The sequence below is a fragment of the Sphaeramia orbicularis genome, chromosome 18 (assembly GCF_902148855.1).
Source record: "Sphaeramia orbicularis chromosome 18, fSphaOr1.1, whole genome shotgun sequence".
NCBI lineage: Eukaryota > Metazoa > Chordata > Actinopteri > Kurtiformes > Apogonidae > Sphaeramia > Sphaeramia orbicularis.
In genome coordinates, this window is record NC_043974.1 from 7,805,353 (window position 1) to 7,825,047 (window position 19,695).

The 19,695-nt window shown below is 36.0% G+C and overlaps 1 protein-coding gene across 2 annotated transcripts in view; it reads right to left on the minus strand.

The window, feature by feature from the left end:
* Positions 1-529: 529 nt before the first annotated feature.
* Positions 530-19,695, minus strand: part of arhgap36 (Rho GTPase activating protein 36) — a 108,716-nt gene continuing 89,550 nt past the window's right edge. For both annotated transcript variants that reach the window (XM_030162510.1, XM_030162511.1), the window contains exons 4-12: positions 18,309-18,622; positions 14,074-14,290; positions 13,918-13,973; positions 12,036-12,186; positions 9,050-9,198; positions 7,332-7,502; positions 5,456-5,544; positions 5,144-5,370; positions 530-4,318 (exon numbers count right to left, since the gene is read on the minus strand). In XM_030162510.1, coding sequence (XP_030018370.1) covers positions 3,978-4,318; positions 5,144-5,370; positions 5,456-5,544; positions 7,332-7,502; positions 9,050-9,198; positions 12,036-12,186; positions 13,918-13,973; positions 14,074-14,290; positions 18,309-18,622 — 1,715 coding nt within the window. In that variant the 3' untranslated portion in view covers positions 530-3,977. The remainder of the gene's footprint in view (positions 4,319-5,143; positions 5,371-5,455; positions 5,545-7,331; positions 7,503-9,049; positions 9,199-12,035; positions 12,187-13,917; positions 13,974-14,073; positions 14,291-18,308; positions 18,623-19,695) is intronic.

Genomic DNA, 19,695 nt, shown 5'->3' on the forward strand with positions numbered 1-19,695 from the left:
ACAACCAGAGAAGAGAAAGTAAGCATGATTAAAAAAAAAAAAAAAGAAAGAGCAATAATGTAAAATCTCTCTGTTGGAGATTAACTTAAATGTGGAGGATTCTTGAGTCACTGCTGCAGTTTCATGCTGACAGGAAGTGAAAACCATTACATTAAACTTTAAGGGAGGATTTTCTGCAATTTTACTGGGTGTTGAACACTGATGATGCACTTTGTTTTTATAGTATAGACTTGAATGAAGCAGAGCGACACCAGTGAAAGTCCCTAAAAAGCTCCGAATGGAAGCAGTTAAAGTTAAAAGTAGGAGAACACTTTGTGTATTTACTGTGAGATCATCTTCTCCTGGAGTTTTTTCTTTTTTTTTTCCATCTTCTGACTCATGTTATTACCTCTCCAGTGCTTGGTGTGCTGCCAAAAGTATGACCAAAAGTCCCTGGAACAAAGTCTTTTGTTAAATTACTGAAGCTCAACAACTGTGTGGTGACTCAGAGTGTTTATCTACTAGATGATTCAACAAGACACAAAGACACATGGGCAGTTTGACATTTAATTTTCTGCAGGTAGATTGTACATTCTCCACATGTCCTTGATGGATTTTACTCCTGGTTTAGAACAATATAGAAAAAATATGCACTGACAAAAAGACAAAATATAGCTAGTTTTCTCTACAAGGGAAGATATGAGGAAACATTCACCTGCTGAGGCAAAGGACAGACTCTGTACAACTTCTGTATTTATGGAAATAAGCGTAGGAAAATCTCTGTACAGCAATAAAAACATAGATTTCTAGACAAAGACTGGAACAAGCACCTTGACAGGCTAGCTGTTTGGCAATATTTGCAAACCTAATATCTTCATGCACATTTGATAATAAGAGAGTTTAGCAGAGTGAGATGATGTGGCATATGTCGCCACCTTCTGGTCAAAGTTATGCAACACCTCAAAGGCAAAATTCCTAAATTACATCCTGGTAACGCATCTCATCTGATCTGACCTTTTTCCCCATTGTCATCAAGTCGTGACCCACTCTTCCAGAAATCAGCAAAATATACACACAACTAATAATAACATGAGCGAACATCATGAATGCACAGTTGAATCTGCACAAAACAGACTTTGATGTACATTAAGTGAAACACTGTGTTTTGGTTCTAAATGACTTTTCAGCTGTGATGTTTGAGCTCTTAATTTCAGTCTGTTTTCATTGGTGTATTTTGTATATCCACATTTAACACTCAGGCACATATTTGCTCTACAGCTGCACATATTTGCCTTATGGTGTTAAAGTCCAGTATCAGATTGTATTTAAAAGCCATTTTAGAGCTTTTAAAAGACCCAGTTTTGAATCCAGACCCACCAGGATACATTTACAGGTCTATGTCAGAGCCTCAAGTTGCCTTGTGCATTTTTTCCACACTCACTTAGTGTAAAAACTATGGCACATTTATTTGCAGGTTAAAAGACTGAAAAACTGAGACCAAATTCTGTTTATTTATTGTCTTACTGTATGTTTATTATGGTTTTACTGGAATGTACGGTTTTTATGATGCTATATACAGTATGACCACTATGTCGTATACCGTCATATATTCTGTGAACGCAGAATAGTTTACAGCTGATGGACTTCTATCTGCTTAAAATCTGTTATATATGATAATATACTGTACATACCCACAAAATCACAGATCAATACTTGTACTATTGGATCAATGAGTTGTTTGTTTGATATATGAATGTTGCCTATGTTGTCTGTCAAAAATATATAAAAACAATACAAACTGTACACTTTACACTTTACATATAATGTTTTACCGCGACCCATTTTCATGCTAAATAGTGACTTCCAACTAAACCACTGGAAGCAAAGAACCAGAAGCATCTTTGTGATTACTTGTTAATGCCTTAGCGACAATCTACTTCTGAAATGATGGAAAACTGTCTCAAATGACCATTTATTCTCGTAAATTATTATATGCTATAATATAATATAGCCTTACAGCTTCACCACTGGAGGCGACCACCTAAAAACAGCATTAGACAACAGTCTAAAATACCTCAGGGAGTAGCTATAATGCCTAAATGTCCAAAATTACAACTTACTACTCTAACAAAAACACTAAAAAAGCCTTAACAACAACCTGAAATGCTCGAGGATTTAATATTTAATGCCTACAACAAACCAAAACCAGTTGCCTAGTGCTTCAGTATAGTACTTCAGTATGGCCTTTTCAGTTCACCTCTAGAGGCTGTTGGCAACAGCTTGAACAGCCATAGAAGCAACCTGAAGTATTAATATTGCAGATGGTCTACAACACTTCTCAAAGACAAACAAATCCAACATAGGCCTCCATCACTAGATGTCACTCTCAGCCTATACCTGTAAAAGTCCCACAAACTACTTGAAAAACTCATTAATACTTTATCACTACATACTATTCTTTACATCCTACGACCAGCTGACATCATACTATATTGTCACCAATTTTCATATCACATCCACTTTTTGCATCTCATATAATACAATGACCAGTTTTTCATGACATACTATAACCAGATTATTACCAGTAGTGTGATGGACCACCTTTACAGACTAATAATAATTCCTTCATCCATGAATATATGCACGATGCACACACCTGTGTATATATACATATAGATTGTTGTAATGTAAGAGAAGTATCCTGAAAAAGCGACGTTAAAGCTATTTATTTATTTCACAAGTGTAAAAATTCACAGTATATGCAGCTCATCTAATACCCAGCAACAAAGTAAATGAGTATGTTTTTCAAAGAGTTATAACAAAGTACTGTAAGTTTAACTTTTATCCTGCGAATCAATGCTACAAAAAATGCACAGGAAGCACATCTGTGGCTCTGACGCTTCCTTTGTGTCGATGTTATCAGGTGTCCTTGTCTCTGATGTCTTGCTGAAAGGTAGGTTTTTTATTCTTCAATGTATGTCACAAAAAAGAACACAAACAAAATGATGTGTTAGTTAAGCTCATGCATGTTCTAGGTAGTAAAGAGAAGTATAAATACATCATTTACACTTTATGTACATCATTATTATAACTGCATCTCCTTCTATAAATCTCAGATACATTTAGTCGATTTTGTCTCCTTCAGTGATGTGTATTTTGACTTCATCTTTCAACCTGTGAAAAGTGTCATTTTGGAATGTTTTCCTCTTCCACTGGTCAGCTTTCTGAACTACTTGCATACACGTGCTGCATTTCAGAGGCGCCAAAAAACACAGAAAATTTAAGCTTCCTGTTCAGCGATAAACAAGGAAAATTCAAAATTCAATATTAATGCCTTTTGATGATCAAAATGTTAAGTGCTGCACCAGCGTCATATTTAAAAGCCCAGAAACATATAAAATAAAACAGATATGTACTGGATCATTTTCAATATAGTACATGTCTCTATAGAAGTACAATTTGAGGAAAATCTATCTATCTATCTATCTATCTATCTATCTATCTATCTATCTATCTATCTATCTATCTATCTATCTATCTATCTATCTATCTATCTATCTATCTATCTATCTATCTATCATTTCCTGATAGTTTGCTGGTGAATGCTGGGACTTTCATTTTATTTATTAATAAGCTCATTAAATATTTGCTTCATATGAAACCTAAATATAAAAGTGTCCATGACAGTAAATAACAACTGGGTAGAGTTGTTGATTAAAATAAAAAAAATCTCATTATAAAATCTTTTTTCATGTCTAAAAGAAATATTTATCACAAAAATAAAATCCCATCCTTAGTCAGACTTCAAGATCCAGAAGATCTAGATAAACTGTTTTTGTTGCTTGTTTTTGTTGTTTCATAAGTCCTAAATGTCAAATGACATTGTTACAGAAAACTGTAATAAGTCATCAAAGTTACCTGATCATTTCTTTAAAGTGTTACTGATTTGCAGCCTCTGAAAAGAAGACATGTCCTCCCTCCGTACTCATCCACCATCATCATACTATTGTCTCCGAACCCGACCCTTTGCCGGTGAAGAAGTCCCAGAAGTTGGTGGCAGGAGATGGTTTGGCATCGTCCTGCGGTGTTTGTCTCACCCAGATGTTGCTGTCGTTGGAGCCGCTCAGACTGGAGCAGCTGCCTCTTCCTCCAGAGCTGCTGCCCATCGTGAAGCTCAGAGCAGAACCCAGCGGGCCTCTGCGGTCCGGGGCGTCGGGGTCGTGACCCAGGAGCCTGGAGGAGGAGGAGGAAGAGGAGGAAGGCTGGGCCAGACTGAGCAGGTTGTGGTGGGAGTGGAACTGTCTCATGTGACGGATGGATTTACCGGGAGAGGCTTCACCTGAAGGACAGAGAGCAGTTGGGGGATTATGAATGAAATCTTTAAAAAAAAAGCAAAAAAAAAAAAAAAAAAAAAGAAAAGTTATGTATATTCTCAAAGCTGTCAGATGTACAAGGAATATGTTCATGCCACATACTTTACTATGATCATTTTTCATGTCACATAAGCTACATGAGATAAACTAAAATAAAAAGGTATAAACAGTATAAAATTAAACTGAACAAAAATCACTTACTTTAACCTCCTAAGATCCAGGAAAGTAAAAGTTTTGGGTTTTTACATAAAGTGACTGTCTTGATTGGAAACAGTATGATGTCATAGTAAAGCTGTGTGTCCCCTACAGAGGATTTTGTCCTCTGCATTGCTAGGTCTCAGGAGGTTGAAGTTGTACCAATCATAATTTATCACCACTAGATGGTGCTGTGGCCACATTTATCATACCAGCAGATGCAATCATCTGCATTAAAGAATTCAGACAAACAGTATTGTCTGTTAGACATACATTCGACAAATTAGATAAAATACTCATTTAGAGATAGTTGTACTTTCCCTAAATCAGGACCTTTCTTCTTTTATAGAAATAAAAGTCTAGTGAAGAATGAATTTAATTTATCAATTTTGTCTGTTATTTACTACATCTAAAAGTATTTTCTGATCCTCACTATTTTTCTATAAATCATAAAGTCATAAGTGTATCTCAGGTTGTGACATAAATCTAGAAAAACACCATGAGTTTTTGCAGCTCACTGCAGCCTTTCAGGGCATCATGTGTCAGTGCTGCTGCCCTGAACTCAGGATTAAACACCAGTCAATGAGTACTGGTACCGTATCTGCTTTCCTGTCGCTTCCTGTTCTGGTTCAGTTTGAGCACGTTGAGGAAGACCTCACTGGTCAGGCTGCCCTCACTGCCGTTCCCGTCCGGAGGGAAAAGCGGTGACGGGGGCTCCAGAGGTGATAAACTCCCACTGGAGGCCCCAACGGAGTCCAGAGACACTCCTGTGTCCCGACGACCCCCTGACTCACTGCTGCTGTCCAACGTCAGGTGACTGCCACTGGAGCAGATGCAAGAAACACAAATCAGATAAATCATATCCGATGCTTCAGAGACTTCACTGATAACCTGGCTGTCATGGTTACCTGAGTTTCCTGCGAAGCAAATAGTCGATAATGTCGGGGTCAGTCTGGATCAGACTCATCAGAACCTCCTGCTGCAGCTCTGCAGATACCTGAAAAAAGAGACTTATGTAAATCAGCTGAAATATTGACAAAAATCATATATAAATAACCCCCCCCCCAATCACCACCAAAATTTAATCAGTTGTTCCTTGTGCCAGTATCAACATTTCCTGAAAATTTCATCAAAATCCCCCCCACCCCCCAATCGCCACCAAATTTTTATCATTGTTCCTCGTGCCAGTATCAACATTTCTGGAAAATTTTATCCAAATCCATCCATAACTTTTTGAGTTATCTTGCTAACAGACAAACAGACAGACAGACAGACAAACCCCGATGAAAAAAGACATACAGTTGTTTGTCCAGAATTGCTCAGCTCTAGTGTAAAGCAGATTGAACACAGTTTCTACAATTTTCCTAGAAAAACCTCTGTTACTGTAGCTTTGAACAGTGTTTTAGCCTAAAAATACAGCTCTGGAAAAACCAAAGAGACCATTGATTTCCCTATTTATAAGTTAATATCTGTTAATATCTGTTAATATCTGCATATATTCAAGTACCTTCTGATAACATTTCCCCAGATAACACTTTAAATCCTGGGCATCTGCTGAGGATGATAGTTTACTCTTCTTCTTATACCACAATATTTTTAAACCACAAATACCGACCAGTTTTTCTCCTGCATGAAGGTCTGCTTTGTCAGTCAGAGCCAATCAGTGGTTAGTTCAGTAACTCATTTTACTTAACAGTTACTATTAGGATTGCAATACCATGTTTAACATTAACCTGGGGCTCTCTATTATGAGGAAAAGTGGAAAAAAACAGGTGGTGCAGGTGTGTGTAATCATACTGTCAAACAGGATTAATATCACAAATTCCTTGGTGGAGGTAAATCATTCTTATTATTAAATCGAGCACATATCGGCAGAAAATAACAACTGGTCGAAATAACATGCATTATTTCCAACATGACATTTTTCTTCGTGAGAGTTTGTCCAATGCATTATAAGGAACATTAGATGAGTTTGTAAAGCAGTGGAATCCCTTTGTACTTATTTTAGCAATGAGTGGCCACCAGTAACTAAGCCTAATCAGTAATGAGGTGCTTCCTGTTATAATGAAATTCCCAACTTTATTTACTTATGTATTTATTTGTTTGTCCTGTTGGTTTTATGTTTTTTTTTGTTGTCTGTCTGCTTTGTATTTGTATTCATAGTGAGACAGCAATGTGACAAAGATGCATTCTTAATCTGACTATATGTACTCTCCTGAAATAACTAGTTTCAATAAAATGTAGTGGAAAACAAAATAAATGAATAAAAAAAAGCATTAATTTTAGACTTCTAATATTAAGAGCAAGCTCATATTCATTTTTAAACAAACTCAATATGCACGTCTGAACTTGGGAAGAAATCAGAAATTTATATTTGGGGAATATTGTCATGCCTTTGGCTGCTTTAAGTCGCTCCTGGAGCAAAACTACAGCAGCTCGGCTTTATTTGATGGCTTGTGACCATCTGTCTTCATCTTGATCACATTCCAATGGTTTTCAGAGGAGTTCACGTCTGGACATTTGGAGCGGTGTCTTTATTTTTTTCCCCCAGAGGCTGTAAATCTATATTTCAACACTTTGAAAAGATATAGAAACATAAACCTGTATTTAAGATGTTAAAACAAACACATTCTTTACTTTGGAAGCAACAGTTTCAGTAGGACCTGCACAACCAGATGTAACAGAGATGAGTGAGGAAATAGATAACTTAATAGATAACGCAAATTCCTTAAATATTAAATCCAAGCACAATGTGACTTAAATAATGAGTAACCCTTGTCGTACCGTGAAGAGTCTCTTGTAGTTTTGTATGAGAACCAGAGTGACGCTGATAATGGCCGTACTGTCCTCGATGCCCATGCCATGAGGCGTTGCGTCTCCTCCTTTTTCCCTCTGCAGCAGGTTGGGCCCGAAGATCACTGCCAGGTTAGCAGCCGTCATCTTGTTACCTGTGATCTGCATGGAGAGGTGAGAAGAAAAACAGAAAAATGTGGGAGAGCAGAAGCAGAGATTAGAAAATTAGGTTTAACTATGGAAAATCATGGAAATAAGGGGCTGTAAGAGGTTTAAATGCATAATCCAAATCCAAATGACTTGGATCAAAACAGCAATAGAAGATGCAGAAGTAGATGACTTCATGAAGTAGTGTGGGATCATGGAGGTTTTCAGCATTAGCACTGACGAAAATCTATCTGATGTGACTCACAATATGTTTGTAATTACTTTAATGCTAGTATTTAATAGTATTATATTGTATGATACAGTACTGTGCAAAAGTTCTCCTCCAACATTAGGTTTGTTGATTTAATTTCAGAGTTTTTTTTTTTTATTTGTTTATATTTATATTTATTTTGGTAGTTTTTCTATTCTATTGTTTTTTTATCTTTTTTTTACCAATAGTTGCCTATTTTTTTTTTACCCGTTCATTCATGCTGCACACCAAGACCTTGGAAACTGTTTTTCATTCGGATCATGTCTGTGATCGAATGACAATAAAGCTGTCTGAGTCTGAGTTAAAGTTCTAATGCACAGACAAATGTATTTCTCAGTCTCTATATTAGATCCAATCTGGATATATGTGAAGTATATACAACAGTAACACCAAATGTTTCAGGCAAAAAAACAGCTTCTATAAACCAAATTGGTTGTGTGAGCTCTCTTTTCACTTCTGTCTGACTTTTTTTTTTTCCGACAATATGAGATATATTGCATTAATTTTCTGATGTTTTATACCAGGTTTCATTGAACATATGTCAGATGTTTCTAACTGTTTGTGCTGCTTCTTGTCATGGGGTCAAGGATCACACTAAATAGTGACTTTAACCTTTAAAACCCATTTCATTCAGTCTTTTGTGTGTCTTTTTAAGGCTGTGGACAAATTTTCTGTATTTTCTTGTATGTGAAGAAAAGAAAATGAGAAATAAATATGCACGGTCATTTTAACCATGCAAAGACAGCAAAGCTAAAGGTGGCCTAAGAATTTTGCACAGTTCTGTAAATACAATGGAATTTCCCCCATTGGGCTAAATAAAGTTTATCTGTATCTATATCGGTTACGATCAATGACAGGTCACTTCATTGAAGAAAAGCATGGATGTGTCCAAATTTGAAGATTTGATAAAAATGTAAACTCAAATTAATAATAACAATGAATAATAATTAATAAAATCAACATAACACAGGCCTAGAAATGTTACATGCTGCGGAGTTAACAGAAAAGGAAAGCAAAAAAATATTCCTCCCATTCAGATAAATATAATATACAAATATAACAATCTAAAGAGCAAAGGCATAAGTGTCGAAATGTCTCACATTTCATAGAAAATCTATGGTAAACTGCTTCAAAAGAAAACAAAATAATAAAGTAACTTAGTAATATCACACTATCTTTAGTATCAAAGTCAATTTAACATCTTGGGAACCACTGAAGCTTCTACATCTAACTTTAACATATCTAACATAAAAAAATGTATGCCACCACATTTAGTGGCTATATGTGGTACCTCCTCGTCGTTGGTTCCTATGCTGTCTTGGGCGAAGCTCTGGACGGTGTGTAACAAGGTGAGGAGGCGCAGCAAGGTGTCACAGTTACAGGGAGGGAGCAGGTAGAGGAGGTGCTGCAAGTACTGAAGCTGGTCGGCTCCTCTCAGTACTACACAACACACACAGAGTTAGACAGGGGCTGTACAGGAGGGGTCTGGTCACATGTACTTATAGACATGAACATCAGGAACAGTGGAGACTGAACCTCAGCAGCAGATCCAATCAGCTCAGCTCAGAACTGTTCACAATGTTTATTTATTTATTTATTTATTTATTAGGGACAGTGCATATTAATGAACATCTACAACAATTGCAGCTGTAAATATGACAGATTGTAGCAACAGTGCTAATTTTCATTAGCAGTCCCTAGGCAGGTGACAAGAAAGACAATTGACAAAAGACAATACATCATAAAAACACACAGAATAACACAGTGAGGACAATCTACCGATGGTCACAGGCCTGGTTTTCCTTCATCCAATGTTTAAGTTGTGATTTGAAGTAGGCATATGATTGTGAGTCTTTTATGTTGAGTGGTAAACTGTTCCAATATTTATTAGTCCCAGTGACAGAAAGCATAGTTTGTCCAAAAGTACACTGTCTCTTGTACTTGAGGTTTATGACACTTTCCCGCAGTAGGAACTAACAGTAATCACCATCATGTTTGGGTTAAAGCCACTTAGTACCTAATTTCCATTTCAGAAATATCTGTTTGTCACTTACGTACACCAAATTTTCAAATCTATTTTAAACCATCTGAATTTAATTATAAATGGCGTCATATGCTGATATGCTGGAGAAATTTTGCCACCAGATTTTTCTCCCAGGAGCACAATCATCATTGACCAGTGATATTTGACAAGAACTACACGTACACATACAGATTATCAGTCATTTTCTCTCTTCCTCTCAAATTTTTTTCTATACAACTGGTTCAGACGTGTGGTACAAGTGATTTATGTTGATTTCGACATAAACATGATACTGAAATGATCACTAACATAAAACCACATTGCCAGAAGTGACCATATATGGAGCCTGAGTGGTCAATGGTGAGCTAATGCTAAACAATCTTATTGATTCAGTAAAATGGAAAACTTTATCAGGCATTAAGTAGCAAAGTCATTTTACAGTTTCGTTAGTAGTACCTGTCAGTGGAGGAAACAACCAAGATAATTTTCTCTTGTTCCATTGGCAGATTTTTTTGCTAGAATTAAGAAAAAATAAATAAATAAATAAAATAAAATTATTTATATATATATATATATATATATATATATATATATATATATTCATTCATTCATTTTCTGAACCCGCTTTATCCTCACTAGGGTCACGGGGGTCGCTTGGAGCCTATCCCAGCTACATAGGGGCGAAGGCGGGGTACACCCTGGACAAGTCGCCAGTTCATCGCAGGGCTGACATATAGAGACAAACAATCACTCTCACATTCACACCTATGGGCAATTTTAGATTAACCAATTAACCTATTAGTGCATGTTTTTTGGATTGTGGGAGGAAGCCGGAGTACCCGGAGAGAACCCACGCAGACACGGGGAGAACATGCAAACTCCACACAGAAAGGTCCCACCCCCCATCGACTGGTGTTGGAATCGAACCCAGGACCTTCTTGCTGTGAGGCATGAGTGCTAACCACTGCACCACCGTGTCGTATATATATATATATATATATATATATATATATATATATATATATATATATATATATATATGTATATATACACACAGGGTGGGGAAGCAAAATTTACAATATTTTGAGGCAGGGATTGAAAGACTGTATAACCAATTACTTTAGTGAAAATCGTGAGAATTTATTTGCCACAAGAAAATTTACATAATAGAAAATGTTTTTATTCTGTGTCCTCCTTTCTCAATAACTGCCATCACACGCTTCCTGAAACTTGCGCAAGTGTTCCTCAAATATTCGGGTGACAACTTCTCCCATTCTTCTTTGATAGTATCTTCCAGACTTTCTCCTAATAGTTTTGTTCATAGTCATTCTCTTCTTTACATTATAAACAGTCTTTATGGACACTCCAACTATTTTTGAAATCTCCTTCAGTGTGACGAGTGCATTCAGCAAATCACACACTCTTTGACGTTTGCTTTCCTGATTACTCATATGGGCAAAAGTTTCTGAAAAGGTATGGATAATAGTGTTAGGTATGATTATGACATCAATATATGTTTGGTTTCAAAACAATTGACGTAGTGCCTGCTGAGAAAAAACAACTAAATGTTCATTGTAAATTTTGCTTCCCCACCCTGTACACACATCCCTGTATATATATATATATATATATATATATATATATATATATATATATATATATATATATATATATATATATATACACACACACACACACATTATATATATATATATATATATATACACACACACACACATATATATAAAATTACGCAAAAAAATCTGCCAATGGAGCAAGTGAAAATTATCTTGTTAAGATTTCTTGAAATAAGATTTTCAAGATCTGTTGTCTAAAAATAAGTTCTTATATCTCACTTACTAGTTACTCTTAAGGCGATTATGTCTTATTTTAAGTGTGATGAGACATTTTGACTAGAAAAGAGAAAAATACACTTGATAAGATTTTGCTTTCTGAAGTGAGTTGAGTAGACTGGATAATGCCAAACAACATCCCGGACAATGTGGAGGAACAGACAAAACAGCAAAACAGACCACTCCGATATAGAACTGGTAAACTGTACCATGCTTGGGGAAAAATTGTTGAATGAATCTTTCCAGTTTTGTTACAGGAGACTGGCGCTGGACATATTGATCACTATATCCTTCATGTTATATGATAACATTTATCTTTGTAGTTTGTAGAAGGATAAAAAAGGAAAGGAAAAAGAAGAAAATCTTTGTATAAATGATAAATAGGATGGTGTGCTGCTTACAGTTCGAGTGCAGAAAGGCAGGGTAGAGCTCTCTGGGAAGCAGAGGATCAGGCATGTCCCTCAGAAACTCTTTGAGCAGTGCTGCCACATCATGGACGCTGTGCTCCTCATCGAGTTGGACGTCCACCCCCACATCAAAGTCCTCACGCAGCTACAAAATGCACACAGAAAGAACAGTAACCATCAGCAAAATGCACGTAAATAATATATATAGAAAAACATGCAGGAAAACTTAAACATACTCTCAGACAGAGGAACACAGAGGTCAAACTGGGGTCACATTTCCCCATGGACATGATCCCTCAAAAACAGGATATCACACATCGTCAGCTTTTTACATCAACATTATTTTAATACTTCTAATTTTACACCAAATGCCATGGCCGATAGCTGAACTCATCAAACACTGGAAAGTCCTGGGTTTTGTGAGTGATGCAATTGAGTTCTCACAAATTTGAGGTACTTGTACTACTACTACTTGAAGGAAACGGAAGGATTAAATGTTTTTTTTACGAGTTGATAATACTCTCCTTCTTCATATGAAATCTCACTGTTTAGAGATGCTCACATATGATGATCTTACAGAGTATGATCCATTTCTGTAACTTCCAACAGTAAATAATGTTGAAATGAGCTGAACTTTTAAAATGTAAAGCAAATGCACATGGATGCAGTCATTGAAACATCTTATATAATAGTAAAACACTGACAAGGACCATTATACTGCACTATGAACACTGAGACTTTCATCCCTTGTACATTTTGCCAATAACATTTACATACTTAAATAAAGTTCTGAATGCTATTATCTGTTCAAGATTTTCTGAATTTTGTTTAGTTAATAATGGTAATATGGTAATAATTGCTTGAAATTATCCAAAATTATACATTTTAAGCCCCAAACGCCCAAAGTCATCTACCTAAATCTTTAAAACGTCTTTATTTTAATAAAACTATGTCAACATGAAGGCAAATAATATTAGTTTTCCTTGGGAATGATCTGCAAATCCCCAAAACATGAGGAAAACTCATTATTAAACCATTATTATACATAGGAATTAGGGGAGTCTTCTTGGGTTGCATGACGATGTTGAAAATAACCATTTGGATTATGCAAATTGTAATATTTTTTATGTCATTATTTTGTTTTTGCTGTTATTCCCTAGTTGACACTTAAAATGGGTTGCAGAACGACTTTTATTGGATCATTAACTGTCAGACAAAGAGATCTGAATTAATTTTTTTATTGTAATATAAGAATGTATAAGGAATGAGTAAAGACTGTAAAAAAGACAGAAAATGTAAAAAGCCAAAACAAAATAAAAATGTGGTAAAACCATATAACATGAAAATCATATGGAAGTCAGTATAAATGTAGATGATCTACCAAATCATTTTAAATCAATTTTTGCATTTCGGTCCCAAGGATACGTGGAATTGATTTAATCTCTGAAGGAAAAGGTTTGTGAATTTTATTTATTATAGAACTTTTTGAGCATTAACACCATGTTGAAGGCCATAGGATGAAACACACTGGTGTTACTTTAAAAAAGTTGGTCTAAATTACATATAAGTACTGCTGCAGTTCTTGACCTGACCTTCTTTTCTCCCTTCTTCATGCACCTTGGAAAAGGGTGAAGTTGTGCCAGAACCAGATTAACACAACAGATAAATATTCGTCACTGCAAAGTGAAATGGCATCTCTTTTTGCCAATACTCGATGTGTATATTTCTGAATGCAGTATGACTGACTGATTAAAGTGTAAGTCTCAAGATACAGATCTCTTGTTTTCAGTTTTTAGGTAATTTCATCAGTTTATATCCTCAGAGGTAACATTTTATGCTACAATATTTGTCAAAGCTGAACTGAAAGCATCCTTACCTGTCTCACTCTTTTCTTAGAACTCCCTACTCTGAATATCCCCACCGTCTGAAGCCCTGCAAAGACACAATTCACCACAAGTTAAAGTCACACATTTACACCAAAGCGTGTCTGTCATTTCTTATGTGCAGACATGAGGGGGTGAAGTGAGCCCACCGTGGGTCTCTATGTGGCTGCAGCAGCGCTCCAGTACCCGGGGAACCTGTCTGTAGATGGGGTTGAGGCTGAGCTTCGTCTGCGTCCTCCCCTCCGTCGACCCTCCACCCGCTGACTTCTTCAGTTCCAGCTCAGCCGGATGGGAGAGCTGCAGAGCCTCCAGCAGGCGAGACTGACTCTCCACAAGGTCAGAGATGGAGTCCACCGACAGACCACCCTACAGGGACACAAAGTACCCAGACACTTCACCACAGTTTCATATTTGAATAAGCTACAATAATGTAGCTTATTCAATACGGCTGTTTTCCATTTTTTGCACACATTTTAATCTTCTCTCACAAATTTCACAAATACTTTAAAACTTACAAATTATTAGCCTTGTAGCACAATTGCCTAAGTCATACACTATGTAGACAAAAGTACTGGGACGCGTTGAATTCAGGTCTTTCTTTTCTGACAGTGGTCTGGGATACAAAACAATAATGACAAATGTCATAATATACTTTTATATTGTGATAAATATAACATTGATGTTTATATGTCTAATCAGCATGAATGGAACATCTTATACCTGTGTTCCAATATTTTTATCAATATAGTTTATAAACATCAATATTTCCCTTTTAAGTTTAATGGGAATTTTTTTATTCCTAAGTGAGATGTGAAGAAAGTAGATGGTTAATTGTGGTAGAAAATGATTACTTACAGTTATAGCACAAAAAATATTTTTAAAAATTTGGGGGTAGAACATTTAAAATCATAGTCATGGATGAAAAAAAATAAATTAATGTTGAGAGAAATTAAGTAAAACCCATCTCTGAGGCATTTTGGAAGCAAAGAATACTACAGTAGTAGTAACCAATGCAATGCAATGATATTTATCACAATATAAAACCATATTATGACATTTGTCATTATTGTTTTGTATCCCAGACCCCTGTTAGAAAAGAAACACCTGAATTCAACGTGCCCAAATACTTTTGGCCATATAGTATATGACTTAGGCAGTTATGCTATGAAGCTAACAATATGTAGCTTAATCATATATTCATTGAATTTACAGACAAATTTCTCTCTTAAAATCACTGATCTCTTCTTCTACTCATCTTGCTCCATTCATTCATTTTCAGCTCTCCACCTGCTGTGTATATTATCTGTCACTGGACAGGACACAACGCCATGACAACTCCACCACGCGACTGAATCATCCACCAAACTGAAGATCATCTACAGCTGGGTGAGTGGTCAGATATGTAAACTGTTAGGATGACTCAATGTCCCATTTAGCTCATTACTAATGGGAAATCTGTGTCCTCCTCTCTTCCTCACTGTCTTTGTATGTCTTTAAAAAATTTTGTCATTTAAAGAAGGATGTGAGGACATATCTATGCATATTTATACTTTAAATACCTCCAGTCATTTTATGGGACATACTAAAAATACTTAAACTCTGATTGTTACACCAAAAGCTTCACAGTCCTCATTAAAAACTGTAAAAAAAAAAAAAAGAGAACATATCGGAATATGCAAATACTGTTCAACTGATAAATGCAAGAGGTCTTATTCCAGTAGTGATAACTTCATTTTCCCACAATGCACTTCTAAAAACTGCACAATGGGCTCTCACATATTCATGTCATGTCCTGCTTATAAAGCCCATGCCTTAATCTCAGATCTTATGAAAATTGATCATCATACTCATCATTCAATGTGAATTCACAGTAAAGATTCATAAACTCAACATCTCTTATCAACAGCTTCCAATCATATGTGAGGCATGAAGTGGGAACTTTGTTACCAATATGTGTGATATTTTTAATTTCTGAATGAAAATGTTTATGAAGTCATCTGTAGTCTATCATTTATGAAGCTTAAACTAATTTATGGCAATGTTATGAATAAATAAAATGGTAAAGTTAATCAATTGGAGCCACAGGTGATAGATGAATAATTCATTCATAGATAAGAAGAAGACAAACAGGCAGAAACATCAATCTTTTGCTTCTTGGTGCTTCTGAAATGTGAATATATGATGCTTTTCTTTTTATTTGAATGTCTCCTGGGTTTTTCCCCACATAAAGTAAGTATCATCTACTTGATACTATGCATCACCATAGGCCGAGAAGATAGTACAATGTATTTTTTGTCTTCTTTAAAAACAAATATAAGAAAATAGGCAGATTCATATTGAAAATAATACTTCACTCCCTTTCAGTTTCATTAAGCCTTGTAGATCTTTATAGATTAATACAACACAGTTGTTATATTTATTATAAAACACAGATCTCAGTCATTTTCATTTTTAGGAACAATGTTCCTTGGTTTCTGCTCCTGAAAAACTACACTATTGTCAAATTGTACAGACACTACAATAGTATATGATCACGACAAAAATCATTAATTAGGTCTGTTTAATACAGTATCACATGATAATTTCTGTCGTCTACTGTGCAGTTTTTAGCTCAGTGATGGGGTTTTAAGAGCTGTACTTGATAGCTGGTTCAGGTTCGATTGCTGTGCTCCATTCCCCTAATGATACTCATTACAGGCTTAACATAACAACTGTTTCCAGATCAGAGTGAACAGAATTACAGGGTGGGATGACCTCAAGCCAAGATGGTTCACACATGCTGAAAAGCAAAAACACACAAGGCAGTTTTTTGTGCAAACACACAAACTAGTTGAGAAAATGTTTACAGCTGGAGATACAGGCAGAGACTGACTATTTTGTTACAACACACATACCTTTGAGTGTGAATGACACTAAAGTTTCACTTCAAAAATCATTGAAACCAATTATGATTCATATCTCTAATGTGAGGAACACACAGAAATAACATTGCTTGAATAAAAGAGAAATTTTGGCAAAAACTGAAGAAATTTAACACGACAATGTTGCACTTTAAGCAGAAGGTAAATCCCAACTCACAGTTCAAAGGTCAAATAGGACTAAAAACACAAGTGGAAACATGAATAGACATATTTTAATGTCTCCTACAAGCTTATTCATTTGAAAATCCATATTTTGATCCAGAGCTTATGAAATGTTGTCAAACGCTGAACCTAGACATTCATCTAAATTCTTCAGGAATAAGGATGTAAGGATGAAGACTGCCTGAGATGACAGAATATCTGTGTGGATACAGTGTGGACAGGGCAATAAACTTCTCAAGTTCTCAACAAGTTATTTTTTAATGCTTTGTTTATATATGTGGTGCATATGTACGGCTCTGGAAATAATTAGCAAATTACTTCAAATTTACAGACTTGAACCACATTGCAAACATCTGGGATGTGATTAAGAGGATGATAGATGGTCACAAACCCTCAAAAAACACCAAAATGCTTGTGAAAGACTGAATATAAAATGTTTTTATTAATTCAATCCAAGTTAAAGGCACTTTATGCAGTATTTCTACTTTCAAATTAAACATAATTATCATTAGTGTTTAGAATAAAGCGCTCTGAAGTCCTGCCAAAGAAGCCAGTGTATTGGATTATAGAGATATGAACCAAGTATATGTACTTCAATGATCAAAGGGATTTATGTGACCACTAGAGGGAGTAGTGAGTCACTCTGCCGGTCTCCCAAGGTGAGGAAAACTAACACTAGGGGACCTTTGACTAAAGTATCAGAAAATGACCAGATGGGATGAGAACCACAAAGAAACAACTTTTAGAGTCAAAGAAAGTGATAAAAGCTAGAAACACGGGACACAGCTCTAAATGAAAAGAATGGAGTTTGATGATGAAATCACAGTTTCTTCTACATGGGTGAGTTTGATTATGAGGCTTATGAAGGTATAAAGTTATTATGTGATGTTTTTATTTTTGCTAAGTTGTACGTTTGTCGGTCCATGGTTTAGACTATAGTGTGATAGTTCTGAGCTAGACCTGATTTGAATGATTCCAAACAGATCTTAAGTGCAGCTTTTGACAACACAAACCGTGCAGAAAACTGAGGTGATTTGTGGGTTTTAATACAGATGTTTTCTGTCTAAAAACAGATAAGCTAACAGAGCTATAATGTAAACTATCAGCTGAAGCAGCATGTGAAGATTGTAAGTGTCCAACTGAGACTGGCTGGGAGCTTTTGTCTGATGATACCAATGTTTTTGGGAATTTAGGAATATTTTCAGTACTTTCTTTAATAAAACTGGTAATCTACCTGATACACATATCTGTGAATGGCTTACAGTCTTATGTTTTCCAGAGCTGTTTGTATATTCACATACCCGTCTCTGTCCTCGTCCACTGTTGTCCAGAAATGTAGGTGACAGCGGTTTGTTCTGGTTTTCGAAGAACGGTGCCGGTGCCACTGAGTTTGCAGATGGAGACATGGGACCTCCTCCTGTCAGAGACGAGGAGCCGACCAGCGGCTTGTTCCCGTTGAAGAACTGGCGTTTCTCAGCCCTGAAGCGCAGGATGCTGGCCTCCAGGTCCAGACAGTCCCTCCTGCTCTCCTTCAGGGCATCCTGCCGCCGTTTGTAGGCCCGATCGTTGGCAATGACCTGGGACAGAGGGATGCCGAATGCCTTGGGAGCTGACTCTGACAGGGGAGACAAGGGATGAATAGGAGACACAGACATTAGATAGTCCATGTTCTTTACCATGTAATCATACAGAATATTACAATATAAGATAGAGACCAGTTAGGAAAACCAGCTGTTTTCAGTAAAAAGGCCAATTTCTTCTCTTTCTGTATTAGTGGAGATACAAAACAGTGTTTGCCATGCTTATAGGTGTCGATATGATTTTCTCTACGTTGCTTTCTGGTAGCTTTGTTAAGTGGGCAAAATGATGAATTAGTGCTGAAAAGTAAAAAAAAAAAAATACATTTCGGGTTAGGAAAGCTAAAAATGTTTCTAATAAAAGAAAAAGAAAGCTGGTTGGATTGATGAAAGGTGAAAATGAATATGGTGGAAAAGAAAAGATTATTTATGTACATCTCATATTCATGACTATTCAATATGCTTTTACATAAATAAATTATACGTCTAGAGGAAAATAAAAAGAAAATGAAAGACAAATAAATAAATAAATTAAATTAAATTAAATTTAAAAAAAAGACAAGAAGAGAGTTAAGTCAATACAAGGGAATAAAAAGTTACCAAAAAAAACTATATTGCAATGATTTAAAGAATATACAGTCCTTCATATTTACATAATGACAGTGCAATAAGAATGAACTGAAGTATATGGTGCAATAAGAATGCATGATTAGAATAGAGTTCAAATGTTTTCAGCCTTGGTTTGGGTTCAGTCTGAGCTCTACTGGTAGTTTGCTTCAGTTGTATGCAACAGTTAAATGGTGATTCTGCACATTTAGTGTGGACTCTGGGCACAACTAGCTGACCTGAGATCTACAAGTCACACTCGGTTTATATTCCTTAACCCATAAAGACCCAAACATCCATCACCAACCAAAAGCATCTACTGATCTAAACTGTTTAATACCTGTTGATCCACTAATCTTATTAATCCAAAAATTGCCACAAAATACAGTTTGTCATCTTTTCATGGTCATCAGATATGACCCATTTGGCCAGTCAGAGGCTACGTAGTGAATGTGGAAACACCGTCATCTTCTACAACACTGATTCACCAGTAAAACCCATGGAG